The sequence below is a fragment of the Emydura macquarii genome, unplaced genomic scaffold (assembly GCF_026122565.2).
Source record: "Emydura macquarii macquarii isolate MOO-44397 ecotype Brisbane River unplaced genomic scaffold, CSIRO-AGI_Emac_v2 contig_480, whole genome shotgun sequence".
In the NCBI taxonomy this organism is placed as follows: domain Eukaryota; kingdom Metazoa; phylum Chordata; order Testudines; family Chelidae; genus Emydura; species Emydura macquarii.
In genome coordinates, this window is record NW_027130617.1 from 12300970 (window position 1) to 12323766 (window position 22797).

General features: G+C 39.7%; 1 protein-coding gene across 4 annotated transcripts in view; it reads left to right on the forward strand.

Moving 5' to 3' along the window:
- Positions 1 to 22797, forward strand: part of LOC137146894 (uncharacterized) — a 221707-nt gene that overhangs the window by 176730 nt on the left and 22180 nt on the right. For all 4 annotated transcript variants that reach the window (XM_067538522.1, XM_067538521.1, XM_067538520.1 and 1 more), the window contains one exon: positions 16039 to 16244. In XM_067538522.1, the coding sequence (XP_067394623.1) occupies positions 16039 to 16244 (206 nt within the window). The remainder of the gene's footprint in view (positions 1 to 16038; positions 16245 to 22797) is intronic.

Sequence of the window (22797 nt, forward strand, 5' to 3'; positions counted from 1 at the left end):
TCCTCAGTCTAAACCTTTTTGAGACAGTAGCGGTTTATCTCAATTATTGCTTTTTCTCCATCAGTCTTTAAATATAATCTCATTTGCCTTCATGGATACTGTAACCCTTCTGAACAGCTTTTAACCTTTTTTAAAATCGCCTTGACCTGCCAGGGCCCAAAGTTTTGTTTTTTAATGCAATAGTGAATAATAGAAATGAGAAATTGAGTGCTTTTCTAACCAAAGCCCTGCATGTAAAGCTTTAGATTCTAGAACAGAATTTTGTTTGAATAATAATAATAAAAAAATTAAAATACCTCTTCTGCTAGCAAAGGACCTTCAGATTTGACCTCCATTTCAGTGGCAGCATTGTAGCCTGTGCCACCACAATATTAGCTTTATCTTTTCCAAGGAAAAAGCTTTCTTTGTACAGTAGCACATTAGCTTCAAAGAGCACTTACCTCAAGAGTCCAGCTCATCCTTCTGGTATATTTAAGATACTGTCTGTTTCAATCATGTATAATGTCGATGACTTCGAGTCTAAATGTTAAAGCCAGCTTTATGTCTGCTTTGTCTTTTCTGACCACCCTATCAGTTTTATTTTCTCATTTAGTACACATCGGAGATTCAGGCCGATGGAAGAACGACACATGAGCATGACTAGCTGCCTGACAATCTTTCTGTACTGGAATAAAACTTTGTGTGCTTCTTAAACTGCAGTGGAAGGGATCCTCCAGGACAAGGTTTGCTATGCAACTAGCACATAGGTTACTGGTGTGCTCCTTGCATAGCAAACCATGTCTACCCATTGCTGCACTGCACTGGGCATGAAACACAATCTATATATCTATATATCTATCTGCCTTTCCATTCTCAGCTGATCCATTGTTTGGAATGGATGACACTTTTGTCTACCAGCTTGCATCTGAAATGGGAATTTACATTTTCTAAACCGGTTGGCATCAGGCACAACATGCAGCAGCACCCTGGAAGGTTTTCCCCCATTGAAGCCCTGCACTATCAACTCTCACTCTGTGATAAGTATGCCAACTCAATGGCGCAAAGGTTTTCAGAAACCCTCCCTTGAGCTATCATTCCAACAAGCAACTTTTCCTCTTTTGCCTCCTCTTCCACATACACACACAGTTTGAACATCGAATGCCAGAAATTTGCTTCTCACTATGATTACAATTACCTATCCCAACCAGTGATGCTTAAAATTGAACTGTGGTTCAGGAGAGCAGTAGGCTATACCTGTGTGCACCCTAATGTGTTAAATAACCATGCCAGGTAGTGTTCTGTGTGTCTAGCAGCAACTACTTAAAGAAACCATCTGCCAGCAGAGGTTAGTTTCTTATTTTAAGTTCTCATGCCTGTAGTTTTAAGGGGAAACAGTATGTTTAAGAAGTCAGAGATTACTTTCAAGCAACATCTCTTTAGACTGAGCAATAGCAATATTGCTCATAACAGAGCCTGTTTAAACTGAAACTAGGGAAAAGAAAATCTAGCTGCAGTGATTCTGTCTGGATGAACACTCAGTCACATGGATAGCTGAGGATTTACATGGAAGTTTCTTTCTACTGTTTATGAATTATTTTACCTGAAATATGATTGCCTTGAATGATATATTTTGAGCATGTAACACTGTGAAAGTAAACTTGAACCAAAAGAGATATTTATTCTTCAGATTTAAAATTAATTTCCTGTATTCCTCTGTTTTTTTATCCTATCTAAGCTGTAACCTTATGAGAAGAAAAATGAGAAACTATTTCTTTACACTGAGCCCAATATCAGATGAAATATAAATGTAATCATTTCTATAAATGTTAACCCACTGCTACAGTCAGTCCCAGAACTAAAGATTTGCAGACTGTTTTAGGTTAGGTTACCGCTCCTTTCCCTGTTAGGTAATCCAGTGTCATTTAAGCAAAATAAATTGGAACTACTCAAGGAATAAAAAGAGGTGAAAGTGCAGAATCTGGTTTGGATAAAAGTTTAATTCTTCAGCTCCAAATGACATAGCCCTTACAGGAAGCAGAGCAAATTCAGACAGGAGTGGCCAAGTAATGAAGATGGATGCATCTTGTTATCAGCAAACCATTTACTAGGGCTTGATGTAACCTTAAACATTGCAGATAGCTCAATGGCACTTGCCACTAAGCCTCTAATTAATGAATAGCAGGCCCTCAATTAACAGTGTGCATTTGCAGATGAATGCTGGGTGCTCATTAAATGATGTTCAAATATCAAATAGTAACTGTTAGGTTTATTCCTTCTGGATTACTATATATGGTGTTTGTTAGCCGGGTGTTTCCACAAGAGGGTTTGTGTGTTCAACTGCTACAGGTCCAGGTGCAAAGCAGGAAAGGGTATAGAGGACAAGAATAGGGCAAGACAGAGTATCTAGAAACCATGCGCTGTAACACCTGTGCAGTGATTTCAGGAGAATTGAAATGATCCTTTATACAATTGTATCTGCAAATAAAAAGGGCTTGAATCCCTTACACTGCTCTAAAACCTCCATTTTGTATGACCCTCTTCTTTTAACATCCACACTAGCCCATTCAGGGGCTGACAGGAATGTACATTTGGGGATTCAGATGATGCCTAGCTTTATTTAGTGAAGAGCTCATTCAAGTCCTGTTGTAAGTGAGCAAGTGTCATGGCTGAAGCAGGTTGCGCCTCACTTACCATCTCCACAGATGAGAGGGGAGAATGGATAAGGAGTTCAGCATTTAAGTGGTACTAGGTTGCTCACATGCCAATCAGAAATGTATTTTAAAACAGCAACAGTGCTAATTATTCAGTCTGTCCTATTACATTTTCTCATGCTTAAAAGGAAACAAAGTTGGAACTATAGGAAATGTAACGCATCATGTAGCAACATTTGTTATAACACAACTATATCATAGCAGTAGTAGTGTAATCCATATAATGCTCTGAAATATAACATAGATAAGGCGGTAACTCTTGCAGAAATCGGGAGTACTTCCATGGAGTCGGTGGAGTTACGCTGGTGGAAACGTGATATGAGCAAGGTCTGAATCAGGTCCAAAATCTCTGAGAAATTACAAAGCAGTTTCAGCAAAAATGGAAAGATAATGATGATTTTCTGGGACTGGATCCTGTCAGATTAGTAACATCAGCATTCAACAAAGCAAGGCTTTCTGTATTATGAAATTTCTCTGTGTGCCATCCAGCATTTGCCACATGATAACTTCACGGAGAGGAATTCTGGAAAAAGGAAGGGCCAGAAAATAAGCAGTGCTTTTCCAGGAGACAGCCTGTGCATCATCTCATCTCAGGAACATTCTGCATATCAGATAAGTTATACTGTAAAACTGATCTGCTGTGATGTAAAAATTCTAATATGACACAGAAAAGAAACATCCACTGTGATCAGAACTCACTTTCAAGAGAAATCTAAAAACATAAATGGTCAGAGTAAGATCTCTGGCACATTCCACATAATACAGTGCCATGCATGCAGTTCCATTTATGGTCAAAATTAAAGACATTCCCTTGTTTCTATGGCCTGTTCCCACATCAGCCTTGTCAGACTTGGATGAGTGCAATTTTAGAAAAGGGGCACTCCCATGGCCCCATAGAAGCAGTTCAAAACTACTGTTTGTGGAATGAAAAAAAAAACCTCGCAAACTTTTAGTTTTTAAAGCCCCACTTGCTGCAAAAATATCTTAGCTTGAGGTTGCCACCTGAATTTTCCTTTGTAATTAGTGGATAGAATGAGCTGGGAAAAGCAGCTGTTTCCCCTCTGAAATTATCAAGGTCCTGCAAATATTTTGTGAACCTCATACATACCCATATTCTTACCATACATTTTTTCTCTGTGTGGCCATATCTGGTTGCAGTGTCTGAAAGACATCTTGCCACTGACTTCCTGTCCTCTCTGTGTAAATGGAGTGGCATCCAGTGATGCTGTAGCCCTGGAAATATCATAAAATGCAGTTCTGGAGATGAGGTTAGTAGACCCTTTAAGGTACCTCTACACTGCAGCTGGGAACAAGCTAGTAGGGCTCAAGCTACCATGCTGAAAATAGCAGTGTGAACATTGCGGTTCCCATGGAGACTCAGGCTAGCCACCCAAGCTCAGACGCAGGGGTTGGGTGGGCATCAGAGTCCAATCTGCAATGTCCTCACTCCTATTTTGAACGTGCTCAGTTGAGCCCCACTATCACAAATTTGTCTACGGAGCTTTGCTCTCAGTTGCAACATAGACATATCCTTATATTCACAAAAGCATACTCCTTGGGTTTATACCAGACCCATACACATTAGTAGGTGGTATTTCAACCATAGCTTTGATTTTCTGGATCTGTCCTCTCCCTCACCATTTTTCAGTCACATGTACTGAGAACTTTAGAAGGTAGAGTACATTAATTTTGATTTAGTCCTGCAAACTAAGTTGCCTTTAGAATTTGTTTTAACCATACGCTATGTTCTTCGTCAGACTTCCCATAAACTGAGATGTCATCCATATAAACTTCCTCTCTCTCCAGGCCTTGCAGATTCCTCATTTTCCTTTAGAAGATTTCTGAGACACTTTTGGTGCCAGACAGGAGGTGACAAAATCATGGCACCATCAAGGAGCAGCTAGTCCACTGTCCAGTAAAGAGGAGACTATTGTGGTCTCAATTAAATTGGAGACTATGGCCTTAATTCTCTCCTGCAATAGGGCCGCATTGCACAACATAAGTGGTACAATGTGACTTTAAAGTTGGCACAGCTAGCCATGAAAAGGATCTTCACAGTGAAGAGGAGGTGTGAAAAAGCTCTACTTAAAAGGCTATTCCCATGCTTCAATTGGGCCTCTGCATCCTTTGTGTATTATATTCCTTTTCAGAATGAAATGCACATTGTTCTTTTAAGAATGAAGTCATAGGTATTCTTACCTCCTTCTTCAGAAAAGTTCAAAGTTTTACGCATGTTTTCAGCTTCATTCCCCTTTACATAAATTAATGAGCTGAACTATACTTTTCCATGCTCTCTGTGGTTCAGAATCAGGCAAAATATTCTTTCCACTCAGATCACTCCATGGCCTGTTCTCCTCTGAGAAGTCGAGGGTAGTCATGTGTACTTGTGCAAAGTGGGTGTGCAAAGGTACCAAACCAAAACAGTAATATGTATAAATGCTTTGCCCAGGTGTAAATAACTATAGCCTAGATGCAAGTCAGTGGAGAATAAGGCCCTGAAGTCATGTGGAGGTTCAAACTTTGGTATTCTCCTTTCATTATAGCAATGCTGGATCAAAATGAGTTGTCTTCTGACATCATGTCATGAGTAAAGAATCACAGAAAGCACCGTGTAACACTGAACAGGGAATTCTAAAAGAATGGGAAAGACAGGATTATCCCTGCAACTACACTCTCTTTCTGCTTTCCCGCAGACCTTCTGCCCCAAATGTCCCCCAGCCCTCTTTCTTCCTTGCTTCCTGATACACTTTTAAATGGACAGTTTCACCATAGACCAGATTCTTCAATATGCCAGTGTTCCAATTCAAAGGAGATCTAAAGCCAGTGGATCTGGCTGTGCATAAAAGAATCCTTGAATGGTGTAAAGCTTGTAGAGTTATTCTTGAGCTCTAAACTTTGGATTTGAAGTGCTATTCTGGGACCTCATCAGTTTTCAAGTTTCTTGTACTTTTCAGTTTAACTTCTTGAGATTCTAAAAATATTACATTTACTAGATTCTCCCCTTCCCTCCTTTTCCCCCCTCTCCACTCGAAAACTAAAATAAACGAAATCATAAAGAGATATCCAAACTCACAGGGAAGTGAGAAAATCAATAGGAAACTTTTCTTATTACCACATGCTACTCAAAACTATCCAGGACATTTTCCAGGTGACCTGCAAATACAGTGGCCTGTGCTGGACTAGAGGGAAAGAGAAAGAAAGGATGGAAAGTGAGAAGTAGACAGGGGGATGGTGCTTGCTTATTTGGTTTCTGGAACTCATAACAGATACTATACAATAAAAACATCAATAAGACCTCTCCTGGTTTTATAAACTGCCTCCTAGCTGGTCCTTTCTTTCTCTCATTACTGCTGAAGGAGGTGGGTTTCACTTGGACTTTCTCTAGAGACTGCTTTGGTCTCATTCTCTGGTTCCTCAAGATATGCTGAAGAACCACTTTTTAGGCTAGAAGGTGTGATTGTACATTTTCAAGTACAAAGATTACAAGAAATTATCTACCAAACAAGCTAAAATGGAAACAAACCCCCCAGAAACATGAGATCCAAAATATCTCTCGACTGATAAGATCACAAAAAAACCCAACCAATCAAACAAAAAATAACCCCCTAAGATAAAAAAGGAGAAAGGAAAATCAAAATAGAACAAAAAAGGAAATGAAAAAACAGAACAGGCTGGGTAATAGCTGCATCTAATAGAAGCTGTTCTGTCTTCGAAGAAAGCATATCGTTTACCATACCAGGACCAAGATACTTTAAGAAAGGCATTCATTTATCATAAAAACGATATGGGGTATCATGCAGACCAGCTGTGAGTCTCTCCAAGGGTAAAACAGACAGTATAAATTGTGTCCAAGTGTCAAGGGAGAGAGGGTCATGACTCTTCCAGTGCAGCAAAGCAGTCCACTGGGCAGCAAAAAAACCCAGTGAATTGCAGGCTGCGTTTAATCCAAGTTAATTCAGTTGAACAATAAAGCTCAACTGCACACAGCTAGGGGCCTGTCCACGTCTAGATTTTCAGTACTGTGCCTGTTTCAGCTGTAACTCCGGACCAGAAATTGTGGCATTTGAGGCAAAACCAAGAAGAATAAAGGAAAGTGACCAAATTAGGGTATCTAGACCAATACTGGGATACAATGAGATCACTGTATTAAACTGTCTCAAGGGAACAGATTCTGTGCTGTGTGAATCGGTGTAGCAATGGAGTTACCCCCATTTATATCACCCGAGGATCCCGCCAGAGATATTTTTCATATTTGTTAATTTTTTTTCTCACCTGGAACACCTGAAAGTTTGTAAGCGAAAGCTGTTTCCTTACAGAAGTTGTTTTTCCTTCATCAGACACACTGGCATATTGTTGTATGATTGCTCATGTGTGGTTAGCTCCAGGCACTATATTTCTTAAAAACAATATATAAAGAATTTTAAGGGGAGACCGAACGACCCAAATGATTGGTAACAGGATGTAGAACCTTTGTCCTTTAGGGTTTTCCCTAAAGTAAGGTTAGATTTGCACTATATTAGTGGTTCAAATCCAGCCCAGATCAGCAGTGAGCTTACAACTCAGCAACAAATAATGTATGCATTATTCTTTTATTCTGCTCACAGCATATCAGTGAGCAGATCACATGGCCTTGGATTTTCCCACCATTAAGAGATATTTAACAAAATATCTTTATGAGTATTTTAATCCATCAACTGATTATTCTTTGAGCTGTGTTCCTTATTTGTGATTGGTCAGATAAGTCATGTGCCATTGTTTCTGGCTGGATGAACCTGCACAGGCTTCTGGAGCAAAGATTTGTTTCTGTGAATTGAAAACTGAGTTTCCACAAATGCTTGTACATGTGATCTGGAGATTTGCTCTCCACAGATATGTGCACCGGGAAAAATGCTGTTCAATATTTGTGGAAGGTGAGCATGGGAGAATTCATTTAAAAAGTAAAACAGATATTGACAGTAAATTGCCCAGCAGCAGTAGTGACAAAAAATCACTATTCTCTGCCACCTGTTCAGTGGCCAGAGTAAAATCAATCGGCGGCTTTATTCAGATTCCTTAGTATCCGTATTGATGGACATTTGCTCACATCACAAATGCCATATCACACTTTGGACCCAGGCTGGCAGTCTCAAGAGAGGCCCCACACTAACACACATGAGTAATGAACTGACCTCTCACCCCTCTGGTGGTCCCTCCAGTTCAGGGTTGAAACGTATTTGTGGCCCAAGGTGGAGAAGCTTGTGCTGCTACTATCTGTCATGTACCTACTCTGGGCAAAATTACTCTGGGCAAATTCAGATACTAGGATTGTTCATTTCTAGTCCTTTTTCTACCCACCCAACATCAGAGCCATGTAAGGGGCACACAGGGCTACTTCAGCCATTGGGCTAAGCCCCTGAACTCCTGAACTGAAACTTCAGATGGTATGCATTCACTGTTCCCAGTCAGAGGTGCCTGGATCCAGTGCACAGCACTTCACCTTAAAAATTATTTGTTACGTTTTGACCAGGGACTAAAACTGAGCTTTGGCCTAGGTTTTACTTACCTCCAAACTTGGTCACCCTGCCCTATTATTTGGGAGAGACTCAGGCTGTAATGATTATGCAGATACCTTCATTTGTCATACCTACACTGGCCTCTTTACATAAGGATGAATGTAGTGGCACGGTTTCTCCAGTGTTGTTGTGACTAACGCAGGCATTCGTACTGCCATTACACTCTGTGACATGTGGCTGTGAGCTGTAGGGGTAGTTATACTGGGGAATTTCTACTTAGAGGGAATACAATAGAGAGAGGCTTTATTGCAAGAAATATTATAAATATTAATAGTATTCTGTTGCAATCTATCTTTATTAAATAACCTAATAAACCTTTTATTCAATATTGGGCACATACTGGACTATCGTCTTCCATTGTCACCAGTTCTCATGAAAGCATAAGAACTCCATTCTCAATAAATGTTAAGATCCACCATGCTCATTTCAATGTCCCAGGTCAGTGATGCAGGGCAGGATTTAGCTGCAGACCCATGTCTGTCTTTTAGACCCTCTGGTGCATTGAAATTGATTTTTTTTTTCAATCTTTGCATCCAGAATGTGCCCCTTGACCCATCTCGTGAGAGAGTTCAAGTGAAGGAGATGAAAGCAGAGACTTTTTGTCATCGCTATGAGGAGGCAATTCCCCCATTCCCTTCTTTCAAATGATCTGATTCCTGTCTGCTCCATGTTGAAGGGGGATGTCTTTTTGTTGCTGAAATAATGCACAGCGCTATGACATATGGTTTGGAAAAAGTGATTCTTCTGCGCACTTTTGGAATTGGCATGCTGATATAGGTCCTGGCCAACCCAACCCAGGTACTTGTCCTTTATTGTGCAGTATGGAGTGAAGGTCTTCTACTCTTGCATTCAAATGGAGCCTAATGCTGTGAGGTGGGGAGCACACATGACTCTCATTGAGGTGCTGAGGATGCTCAGCGCCTCCAGGAGCTGGCCATGAGTTGCACTTCTTTTGCTCAGCCCAATGGTTCCCTTTGTTCTCAAGATAAGAATTGTTTATGAACTATGAAATATTGCAGGGTGTGGTTGTTAAACCAGTTTTCAGTTACAAGTGACATTTGTGAGCCTCGTGCTGGAGGTAGTCATGTTGCTGAAAAACTATATTGTTTGTGATGTCAACGGTATGACAATCGTCAGCTCAATAGAAGAGTGTGGGGATCCATTTCCAACCTGTTTTAATAATAGTGTAACAACAAAAATGCTTTCTCCAATGGTTAAACCAATACTAACACAGGCTAGAAGCTTTTTACAGGCTTTTCCACTGGGTTTACTTATTGTCAGTGCCATGAATGACATCAATTTTCAGCAAGACAACTGCCTCCAGCACTAAGATCAGAAACGCCAATTGTAATTAAAACTTTTTTTAAGCAAATACATTTCATAGTTTAATTATGGCAAGAAATGATTCTTGTTTTGTGAGCTCCCAGACTGCTGGGGTCAGCAAAAGTCCATTGGCATTCAGCCTAAGAACCCTGGCCTTGCTAACGTAAGTGTGCTTACTACCACGCACTCCCCACTGAAAATGTACTCTTAAATAAAATCTGAATAAACTCACTGCACCCAGGTTAAATATGCTGTAAACACTGATTATTTCTTGTGACCTATGTTTAATCCTAACTATGGGTTACGTATATTTTCCTTCTTCAGTACTTCCATGTAATCACAGTGTGAGTCACACTGCCTATCAAATGTGCAGAGATAAGCTACAGTCATTTCAGGTGCTTCTAAACAATGACACAGAAAAGTAATCTCACAATAGCTAAATGTTTTCTATTTTCCAAAAGCTCTTATTGGCAACATTTCTTCCTGCAGTGCTGTTTTTGCAATCACACAGCAACATAGTCCTTGAAATAACTTATTTTTTTGATACTCTAAGTATAAAGTTTGGAGAAACTGATTCCACTCAAATTCTACCTGTTTAAATAGTAAATGGCATCAAAAGTGAAAATAAAAAAGTGTGATGGCTCAGTAGAGGAATCTTTTACGTAACTGGATGCTCGGGGTGCCTTGTTCAGTTAGTCCTTTCTCTTGAGGTTCAAACAAAAATGACAAGCAAGTGGGTGTAATGAAGTTAACCTGGTACAATAGCTGCCCTTCTCCTAGCTTCCCCACACAGTCCTTTACAAGAGTCAAGTTTGCTAAGAACATTAGGTCCTATTCTGTTCTTTTGCATGCGTGCGTCCTTGTTAGACTGTGTACTGAGTATTGCCATTTCTGCTTTCATAATTTGCATTTGTGAATCAGCTTCTAGCAGAGGCTTTCTTTAGTGATGGGTGAACCTCACTTGCAGAGGCGAAGTGGGGGGGAGCATGCAGGGTCACGTGCCCCCCACCCCCTCCCAGATTTGTTGCGTGGCTTGTACTGAGCATGCTCAGTAACACTGCCGAAGTCGGCTGCCCTCACTCTGCCCCCCACTATCAGCAGGCACGGGTCGTCCTTATGCTTTGAGACATTGCACCTTTGTGTAGAATTCATGCCCCACAGTGCAAATGGTTTGTACTCACTAGCATTCAGATGCCTAAAGACAAGCTACCAAAGCTGTTGGGTCCTGCAATGGGATCATCAAAAGTAGGGGAGCTTATTGTCCGTTCATGGAGTGGAGAGGAAGGATTTTGGCCTGTTAGAGCGGAAGTGCATTATCATGTTTGGGCAGGCAAAGTACAACTTGCTCAAGCCACAGCATTTGGATCCAGACTCAAGTGTCTTGAAATTCAGGGGTAGTCAGCTCCAAGGTTTAGTTTGGGCCCATATGTAAAGCAAATTAGATTCAGCGGGTCCTGGGCAGGGATGTAGTCAGGTAGTTTCTGGAGGTTGTGGGGAGGAAGATAGATGAATGCAGTAGGAGCCGGAGAGAAGGAAGAAAACGGTGTTCAAGAAGTTCTCATATTTCTGCAATGGCCAGAAGTTCTACTTTTCCCAGAGTGGTTTGCCTCTTTGATACTTGTTTATTTACAATCCAATTTAAATATGAAAAATGGAGATTTTACTTTTCTTCTTCTGTGGCCTGTGGACAATTCTCTGTGCCTATTTTACGCAGATGCTTAATCTACAGCCATGTCAAAGCATCACTGAGAGACGCAGTATAAGGAAATTCCCAGAAGAACCTGCAATCACAAACCAAAAGGATAACCTAGTAAAGATGGTCCTTGTTACGCAGTGCTGACTGGAGGACATTTCACAATGATCGTCTGAAAATTGTACGCTCTTCAGAGACACTGTCTTCTTATGCCATCGTACAGCACATAGCATGGTGGGGCTGCAATCTTCACTGAGACCATTGCGAAGTTCCCTTACACAAATAATCAATTATTATTATTCCATGAAATTTCTTGCAACATTTCTCAAGAAGCCATGTTGCCATTCTGTAGTCCCCAGTGCAGTGTAGTCAGCAGGATGTGTAATGTAGTCAGCCGTCCCTTCCCTGACTACTTAATCCAGGCCAGGATTTAAGAAGACCCTGTATGGTGACAATAGGTAGCACAGTCTGTGTTTAATTGGTTTTGGTGCTAAAGAGCCAGAGGGAAATACAGAGTCCTGTCAGGGTCCAATGGCCACAGTAAAGAGCCCCACTTCTAATCATCACAACAGATGAATAGGGATTTCACAAGATGCTGGTCATTATATCCCAAAAACAATGTTGTTCACCAGTGGTAATAGTGACTATAACTTAATAAAATTTTACATCCCTGTGTGGGGGGAAACACCAAAGCAGCCCACCATGGTAGCATTCAATTTCCAAAAGGGGAACTACACAAAAAAGAGGAAGTTAGTTAAACAGAAATTAAAAGGTACAGTGCCAAAAGTGAAATCCCTGGAAGCTACATGGAAATGTTTTAAAGACACCATAACAGAGGCTCAATTTAAATGTATACCCCAAATTAAAAAATACAGTAAGAGGAACAAAAAAGTGCTACCATGGCTAAACAACAAAGTAAAAGAAGCAGTTGGAGGCAAAAAGGCATCCTTTAAAAAGTGGAAGATAATATCCTACTGAGGAAAATAGAAAGGAGCATAAACTCTGGCAAGTGAAGTGTAAAAATATAATTAGTAGGAAGGCCAAAAAAGAATTTGAAGAACAGCTAACCAAAGACTCAAAAGTAATAGCAAAAAAAACTGTAAGTACCTCAGAAGCAGGAAGCCTGCTAAACCACCAGTGGGGCCACTGGACGATCGAGATGCAAAATGAGCATTCAAGGAAGATAAGGCTATTGCGGAGAAACTAAATTAATTTTTTGCATCGGTCTTCACGATTAAGGATGTGAGGGAGATTTCCAAACCTGAGCCATTCTTTTTAGGTGATAAATCTGAGGAACTGTCCCAGATTGAGGTGTCATTAGAGGAGGTTTTGGAACAAATTGATAAATTAAACAGTAATAAGTCACCAGGACCAAATGGGTATCCACCCAAAAGTTCTGAAGGAACTCAAATGTGAAATTGCAGAACTACTAACTGTGGTATGTAACCTATCATTTAAATCAGCTTCTGTACCAGATGACTGGAGGATAGCTAATGTGACTGGAGGATAGCTAAAAAAAACTCCAGAGGCAATCCCGGCAATTAAAGGCCAGTAAACCTAATATAAGAACCAGGCAAATTGATTGAAACTATAGTAAAGAACAGAATTATCAGACACATAGATGAATACGATTTGTTGGGGAAGAGTCAACATGGTTTTTGTGAAAGGAAATCATGCCTCACTAATCTACTAGAATGTTTTGAGGGAGTCAACAAGCATGTACAGAGGGGTGATCCAGTAGATATGGTGTACTTAGATTTTCAGAAAGCCTTTGACAAGGTCCCTCACCAAAGGCTCTTAAGCAAAAGTAAGCGGTCATAGGAAAAGAGGGAAGGTCCTCTCTTGGGTCAGTAACTGGCTAAAAGATAGGAAACAAAGGGTTAGAATAAATGGTCAATTTTCAGAATGGAGAGAGGTAAATAGCGGTGTCTCTCAGAGGTCTGTACTGGGACCAGTACTGTCCAACATATTCATAAATGATCTGGAAAAGGGGTAAACAGTGAGGTGGCAAATTTTGCAGATGATACAAAACTACTCAAGATAGTTAAGTCCAAAGCAGACTGAGAAGAGTTACAAGGAGATATCACAAAACTGGGTGACTGGGCAACAAAATGGCAGATGAAATTCAATGTTGATAAATGCAAAGTAATGCGCATTGGAAAACATAATCCCAACTATACACATAAAATGATGGGGTTTGCATTAGCTGTCAAGAGATCTTGGAGTCATTGTGGATAGTTCTCTGAAAACATCTACTCAATGTGCAGCAGCAGTCAAAAAAAGCTAACAGAATGTTGGGAGTCATTAGGAAAGGGATAGATAATATGACAGAAAATATCGTATTGCCTCTTTATAATCCACATCTTGAATACTGTGTTCAGATCTGGTCACCCTATCTCAAAGAAGATATATTGGAATTGGAAAAGGTACAGAGAAGGACATCTAAAATGAATAGGGATATGGAAAAGATTCCATATGAGGAGAAATTAATAAGACTGTGGTTTTCTTCTTGGAAAAGAGACGTCTAAGGGGGGATATGATAGACGTCTATAAAATCACGACTGGTGTGGAGAAAGTAAATAAGGAAGTGTGATTTACTCCTTCTGATAACACAAAAAGCAGAGGTCACCAAATGAAATTAATAGGCATCAGGTTTAAAAGGAACCAAAGGAAGTATTTCTTTACACAATGCACAGTCAACCCATGGGACTCCTTACCAGAGGATGTTGTGAAGTCCAGGACTATAACAGGGTTAAAAAAAAGAGGTAGATAAGTTCATGGAGGATAACTCCATCAATAGCTATTAGCCAGGATAGGCGGGGATTGCTGTTTGCCAGAGGCGGGAAAGGCCGACAGGATGGATCACTTGAGGATTACCTGTTCTATTCATTCCCTCTGAAGCACATGGCATTAGCCACTGTCAGAAGACAGGATACTGAACTAGATAGACCATTAGTCTGACCCAGTATGGCCATTTTTATGTTCTTAGTGTTACCACTGTGTGTCTAAATATTAAGATGAACTATAATAAGTCAAGTAAATTTATAGAACTCATTGATGGTAATACAAAAATCCATCTGTAAGGTTATTATATTAATCATGCTGACTATGTTATTAAATGAATAATAATGTTCAAATGCCATCTTCCATTCATTTCAGTGTCATATGATGTCAAGTGTGTTGTGCTTACAATAATTTTAGGAATTTAATTTTTTTTTCAAGTTCAGGAAGCTAACAACATGAGCTTTTTGCTTTGCACGTCGTAACCTTTTATGTTATCACTTGGTGAGAGGAGGTGAAGACCCAAAGGCACATAAATTGGAGACCTGAGGTCTGTGATTATGTTTGCACTGACCCAGTCATAACTAACTTTACACCATGCAGCGCTGCTCACACAAAAACTGCCCTCTGGGAAAAGAGGGGAAGTGCAGCTTGTTCACTTCAGCCAGGTTGACTCTCTCTGGGCTACTGTAATCCTGAATGAGTATACTGAGTTCAGTCATGCTACGGTGATTTGCACCACCTGAGGATTTGGCCCCAAAGTCTTCAGTTACTACCCTTTTATTACCTTCCAGTCCTGCCCTGCAGATCAAAAAAAAAATGTGGACCCAGGTTCTTCTTTGGGCTCAGACTGCTTTACACTGCACCAATGTTTCAAAGTGACCCTAAAGCCAATGTAACTAGGCACAGAAGGATCCATTCTGCTCAAGGGGATCTTCCGGTGGCATAAAGCTATCTAATGACTTCTGAGCTATGCCCTTCCTGCAGAAGGGTCATGAGCCTGGGACTGCCTGATCCTCAGTCAGGAGAGTCCCTTGAAGCTATTGGCTGGTGGTATAATGTAGAGCAGCCTACAGATGGCTACAGCAGACTGGCCTACCACACAGCTGTCCCAGGATCAGATGAGCACAGAAATGTCTGAGGGCCAGCATTGTACATGCACACCCATCCCTTCCCAAGTCATGCTCTGTGCTTCTCTGCCACAGCCAAGAGTCAGCCCTGTGATCTCATGTCACTGCAACACTGTATTGCACAAAACTGACTTAGCGTGACACTGTCAACTCATGATGCAGAAGAGATTTTTCCTATCACAGTTACATCTGGGGGGGTTTCAGTCTTGCAGAGTGCTGGACAGAGACATCACTTTTGGGAACTGTCCTGAAGAAGTCATGAATGGGGGCTACCCTGCAGTCCCTCATCCCGCAGTGCAGATGGCAACAAGCAGTGACTTTACAATGGGGGGAGGATATTGATTCAGTATAATTTAACCCAGGAAGCAGATTTAAACCACTTGCTTTTTCAAATTATTCAAAGAAAACACGTTTATGCAGGCGCACCAGCAGCCACAGAATTGGGCCCTTTAAAGTCTTTATCTTTGAAGATATGGCATCCTTACTAGTCTACAACAAGATGAAGATTCACAGCGTTAATGTATAATAAACATATCTCACTCCATTACAGGTAGTTCAAAGCCATTCTGCATCAACAGTATGCATTGCTTTGTGTCTTAATCTTTAAAAACCCCAAATACCTTGGTTGCAGACATATGTTAAGGTTTAATGCATCTCCTGCCATAAAAGTGTTGCTCAAGACTAATGAACAAATGAATGTTTGTTTAATCCCCTTTGTGAAACTCAAACAAGCTTTCAACAGCTATTCATATATTTATTGTCAGATGTGAATCATCACTTAGGTGCTTTGCCCTGTGCTATTAGCAGTTAATGCTCATAGTTTCACAGCATTAATTCACCCGTTTTTCCTTTTTTTTTTTTTCCTCCAGTACCATCTACAGAATGGGTCAGTATGGAGAATCCTGTTTTGTCACTGGCAGAATTGGCTCTTCTTCTGCTTGGTCCTGGCAGTAATGGCTATCATTCCCCTTGCAGTCTATCGAATGATGGTAGCTTTTAAGAACCCTCCACCCAGTCCTGTATTCCATGCAGCAGCTGTGTGCTTTGGAGTTCTCGCAGAGACTCTTCTGATCAAGTGAGTACAAGACCCCTTCCCTTTCTTTCCTTCCCTCCCTTGCAGAGAAGTAGGGGGAGTGGGTGTTGGATTCAGCAGCACTGAAAAGTTCCCAAAAGATTTACTCACTATGTTAAATAACAGGTTTTAGAAGCTAGGAATTGTTACTCTAGCATTGCTGGGTGTCATTAAGGTTGCACATCTTTGCTTGTTTAATTTTAATTCTGCCATTAAGCATGCTAAATGCTTTGAGGATTTTTTCTGTCTCAGTGGGGTCCACCCAGAATAGAAGAGTGAATAAGTGTTTCAAGATTGTGTAACTGGGGTGGGGGTTTTTGTTGTTTCATTATGAGGAAGGAATTAAAAATTCCTCTTAATCAGTACTTAAAATATCAAAGTCATTGTTTAATGCCGTTGAGTCACCGTACAATTAATTCAGTTGCACAGTGTAGTGCAGTTTCACAGTATGCGAAACACACATAGTACAGAGAAGTGATTGTAAAGTTGAATAAACACAAAATTAGTTTTAAAGTCTGAAACTTTCTGATGGATGCTTTTATAATGATCCACCACAACAGATCTTCAGCAAAGATAGAACCTGGACCTTAATTCCACCTCAGCTAAGGAAGTAACATTTTTAGCTATAGTAGACTATTATCCCTTATGTGGTCCAGCCACAAGATGAGGGCATCACACATTTAGCTGTCCATGGAAGCTCATCCTGAGTAACTAAGGCCTACAGGAATTTAAATCCTGATATTGGCCACCTCTTTGAAATGACTCGTCTGCAGACACGGGCCTAAATCAAAACTTCACATCTGACCTTCTGTACCTCCCTCTACCTTCCCCAATGCATGCACAGACACAAGCAAAGTTTGGATCCATATCTTTGTCCATATCTGGGTCTGAACTTTGCAACATAGGCCTATCTCTGTAACAGATTGAACCTAATCATTGAATCCAAACATTAATACACGCAAAATTCATGTTCAGTGCCAGACCTCAAATTTGTGAGTCAGGTACACCTATAATTTGAAAAACATGCTATGGCAAAAAATGCATATAATTGTGAACTCCTGCTTGGATTTCACTTTTCCCAAAATTAAAACAAACACGCTGACACAATTATCTTAAAGCCACAATGGTCATCATTAAAATGTTGACGTTTAATGTTTGAAACTAATTAGCATTACTATGGAATTACAGGTATATTAAGTGTCCTAACAATAATTACCTTCAAATGGTAAATGTCAACATTTTAATGGCAACCACCATATTGTAAGTGATTTTAGTTTGAGAATTAAGAAGAGGGAATAGAAAAGGAATTAGTCTTTGATGAAGCATCTGAACAAGCATATAGATGTGAGGAAAGCAGCACAGAAATAGAAAAGACTAACTACACACAAGTGCTTGTGAAAATCTGATGAGCTAAAAGCTTCAGAAATAAATTTGAGTTTAAAAGTGCATTTGAAAAGATATGTACTCACATTGTGCAGCACAACAACAGGAGAATGATAATAATATTTAATTTCCCTTGACTTCTAACCTTCTCAATCTGCTGTACTGTTAGAATGGTGCTGTAAATCAAAATGTGCTGTATTGTATGGTGAACATATGTATTGAATCATTCCAGACTGCCTGGTGCTTTTTAAAAAACAAAACTCACAATAGTGTTTTTGCTGTTTTTCATTTTTCATAGACCTTTCCTCTCAATCATGCTGCAACTGGTTAGCTTATGTGTTCAAAATACAATATATATATAAAAAAAAGGAGGGGGAATCAGGAGGCAGAAAAAACACAGCAGAAACTATAGCACAGATGAGTAGGCCAAAGTATTCTTGACATTATTTTCCCCCTTGTTCTAAGTGTTATTCCATTTTCAAGAAAAACAAATTGGAATATTGCCTGGGGTCTACTGAATCATTAGTAAATTAAGAATCTGTTTTTAATAACATTTAACTTGTAAATAATGCATTAATTGACTAGCTTGAAAGTTAGCATGACTGTTAGAAACTCTGGCACTAAATGCATAATGAAAGAAGTGTTCTGTTCAAGGAGGCTGTATGGTAAATGTAACACATTAAATATGACAGTTGATATTTGTGAAAATGGTGATATAATTAGAGGACACCTGCAGCTGTTTTCCAACCAAAACAACAGAAATTAAACATGTATAAAGTATGTATGCCACATTTTCTCTTGGCATATTTCTTTTGTTCTCCTTAGGGTTTTTTGTTATGAGTTGGGGTTTTTTTTAATTTTCCCCTGCCTTTTGTCAGGTCATATGTCTAAACAAGCAACAAGTGTCTCTGTTTGATCCTGCAGTTTGTTGACTCTATATGTCATGCATCTATCAGAGTAAAGAAAAGAACAAGAATGTTATTTATTAAGAGTTCAAAATTACTGAAGAACATGATGCATACCCACGCATATTTATAAGTATATAGGCTTAGATATGGTCAAGCATTCCTACCTGTAGAATTCTTATCTGTGGGGTTATCACCATGTATTTATTTCCCCTTTGTCGTCAAGGAGGATTTCTTTAAAGTAAAAAAGTGATGTCATGACTTGATATTGAACAGCCATGTGTAGGTATTTTAAATGTAGATGTCTAGTTTGCACTATCTGTGTCTGTGTGTGTATGTGAGAGAGAGAGAAAGAGACAGAGAGAGAAAGAATTTGATGCTGGTTTTTACATTTCATGAGGCTCTGAATCCACATTTCCAAAGATGAAAGAAGAGCATTAACTCCCTGAACCAAACCATCCCAGTTCACACTGCTCTTAAAGGAGAGGAAAATTATGAGGCATATTCATTGAAGATGGTCCCAAAACATAAAATTAGGATCTGGATACAATGTTTTTCAAATTTTGGGGAGTATTTGGATCCAGGGATTTTGATCATCTTAAATATTCACCCTTCAGTGTGCAAGAGTAAGTCCTATTAAAGGAAATAGAAATTAAACTTGCACAAATGGGAGTCTCTCGGCTTGAGTCTTCTCTGAGTTACGTCAATGTAAATGAGAAATAGTTCCATTCAGGTCAATAGAATTCCAAGTAGGCCCTATATAACAGAGCAACAAGACAGTGGGGCAAATTCTGCTCCAATTTAAACCTAATGCAAATCCAGAGTAACTCCACTGAAATTAATAGCGTTACTCCCAATTTATACCAATTTAAATGAGAACAAAATTTGGTCCAATGTTTCTAATTCATATACAACTATATATGAAGCTCCTTGCAAAAGATTTTCGTATTTTAGTTTACATTTTAGCTGCAACTTGTAATATCATGGTATTTCAAATTTTGTGTTTCATGTTGTATTTTGTTGAACTAGGTAGATACAATTATTCCAAGTCGTGTTCCCAAGAGAAAAGATTTTGGTGGTCGCAACATGATCACTATTAAGGATTATTTTTTAAAAATAATAGCAAAGAAGTCAGGATAATTCTGGAGGCTGGTATTTGGGTGTGGGTAGCTTTCACTTCTAGGTCACCAGTACACATCCAACCCAGATCCGCAGTAACCAGAAGTTGTTACAATATTGTTACAATGTTAGTTGGCCTCTGCAGAAGGAACTGATGATGTCAGCAGACTTGAGTCCATGTTAAAAAACCAGCACCACAGCGGGGGGCCATTATTGATAGTCTGAATGTAAATGTCAGGTATTGAGTGGGCATGGAAAATGGACCCTCCTAATCAAAGCTGGGGAGCATTGCACTGGACCACACAGTTCCATGGATGAACAAACGACTTCAGCCTCCATGACCATCACTGTAGAACTTGCACATGCGATACATGCACGTAAAGAAGGCAAAAGACTCTGGAGTTAGGATAGGAATGGCTGCCCTTGCGGAGGAGCTCAGCTACTACTGGGTCTGCATTACCTGCCTATTTTCTCCGGAGCTGAGGCACACTGAACAAAGCTACATGGGGAAATTGCGACTGCAGCACATAGCCAACTGTGACTGCTGTAAGACTTCAGCGTGCCCTTTGTCAGTTGTCAGAAACACAGATACTCATAAACAAAGGAAGGAGGGGGAGACTAAAATTTCACTTAAGAATAAACACTGTGGACATTGATTCAGAATGTGCTAACAGGGTGGACATGAACCATTTAAGTAAATATACGAAAGAATCAGATCTGCTTTGCTCTTTGGGCAATGATACCTTTATTACAGGTTTTTGTCTTTAGCTTGATTAAGCCAGTGTCAAGTGGCAATTGAAACTGGCTTTGATGACAGATGTAAAATGTGTTATGCATGACATTGGAAGCATGATGTCATGGAGGCAGATTGCACAATGATTGGGAAAATCATCACAGTTCTTTCATCCATGGCAGAATTCTTCCCCTTACATGCAAATATGGAAATTTTCTCTAACAGAAAATTACACCTTTATTCTATAAGAGAGCCCTCTTGACACTCTTACAGAGCTGCTCTTTGGTAGTGTTTCATATAACATTATGTAGTACTGTGTTCTCCACCACCTCCACGTAAGGAAGATCACCTAAAATGTGTCTGTTTTCATGCTTGTAGGGCATGTGTGAGACAGCTGTGTATAGTCACTGCAGTCTTGTAATGTTGTATGTGTAATGCCTATGATGAAATATCTGATCTCTCAACTCTGAGGATCAGATTCCACAAAGAGAGCACTAAAACGTTCATACCATGAATTGCGCAAATGCACAGCTGCTCTGGCTCTGTTGATTCATGCAGTCTTATAGATGCATCACCAGCATCAAGTTTGTTTTGTGCAAAATGTTTGTCACCGTTAACATAGATCTCATTTGACATGATCCTGTGTAGTAATGGGCAATGGTATCCATACAAACGTAATACAAGGGATTCAGCAGTCACAGGGAGTGGTTTCCTGGTTTCCAAAGGATATTGTGTCAGCAGCCCTGCTGCTTGAACACTAGTCACCATCCTCTTTAGCATAAACGAGAAGTCAGATGCCCACTGGAATAAGGGTTCTGCTCCCTTAGGTCAACAATGTTGTTTGCCTGCTTCTTCTTTCATCTGGCTTTTTCATTTCTTTCTGTCTTTTTCTGTTGATGCAGGGAAGATATTGCTCTAAAATTCATGATAGGAGATGGTCTAGTAACACAGCCAAATATTAATTTCCTCAAGAGAAGTAAGGAAAGAATTTTCTTCCTGGATCCCTGCTTCACATGGGGCCCAATCCTGCATTCTCTACTCTGGTACAATTCCCACTGAAATCAGTAGCATTTTGGCAGAGTAAAGAGTGCAGGATCAAACTGTGTATTTTTTTAAATGACTCTTTGAATCCTAGGAAACTGGCTCTTCTTTGTGTTTTTCTTTGCTTTCCCTATAGGCTCATTTGCTTTCCTGCTTCTGATTCATGCTCTCTCTTTCTGTCCTCAAGACCTTGCCCTATTCCTTTAAGTGAAATTAACCTGATCTACTTTCTCTCTTACTGCTCTCCTTGGTTTGCGCTGTTCTGGCATTTGTAGAATTCTGTTTTCGATAAAGAACAAAATGGCATAATCTCCACAGGATTTAGACAGAAATCCCTGCAGACTCTGCTTACATTTTTCACAGATTTATTTAAAAAAACATTTGCATATAACACGACACAACATGTCAAATAAGGGTTAGCCATTTTACTTACAACCTGTGTTCACAATGAGTATGACAGATATTTTTCAAAGTTGTGTGTGCAGGTATGCTCTGCTCCTGTCTGGCATTGGAAAAACACACGCAGAGAACAGAAGCTGTCAAGTCTGGTCTTCCTTGGTTTCCCTGGAAGACTTCATGTGGGTCTCAGAGAATGTGTATTATTAATTCTTATTCCAACTGAATGATAGGCAGTGCTGAGTCCTTAACAAAGACATCCTTTCTTCCAGTTGTCAGTTGGGTATTGGAATGAAGTAAGTATGACCAAAAGCAATAACCACAAAGTCCAAATAAAAATCCTTTCCCTTCTCAAATGCTCAGCTTTCACTGCCTTGTGATGTCATAATTTCATTTGTTTTCCAAATCACCAGTAGCTTTTAGGACAGCCAGGACCAAAGTTCCAAGGTAACAACAAAGTAGGCAAAATCTTTTTTTCAACAAAAATCTTTTTTATATATCATGTTACAGGGACAGGGGACAATTGTAGGTGCAGAGAAAGAGCTTGCTCCATCTTCCATTATCTTTCATTTGGATTAGACCTTTAATCAACGCTTATTACATCACATGACATTAAGATCTCTCCTCTAGGATTGCTTCTTTCTAGGATATTTTGCAAATTCCAAACTTCCTTTTTTTCCTTTGCAAAGATGCAGCTGTCACAGTGTACATGAACGTATCACTACCCTGTTCCTCCAATCTTCCAAAAAAAATTTCCAGTCAAATAATATCACCAACAAAGGTGTGAACTTTAAGGATTATTTGAGACCATTAAAATGCTTAAAAAAAAAAAAAAAAAAAAAAAATTAACCAGCAGCAATCGTTTCTTTTAAAAAAAAAAATAACAAGGAAATTAAATGCAAATAAGTGATTTAGTTGCTGGGAAAAAATCGCGAAATGCCAAAGTTAGGATGCCAAAAGCAAGGTTAGTTAACTCAGC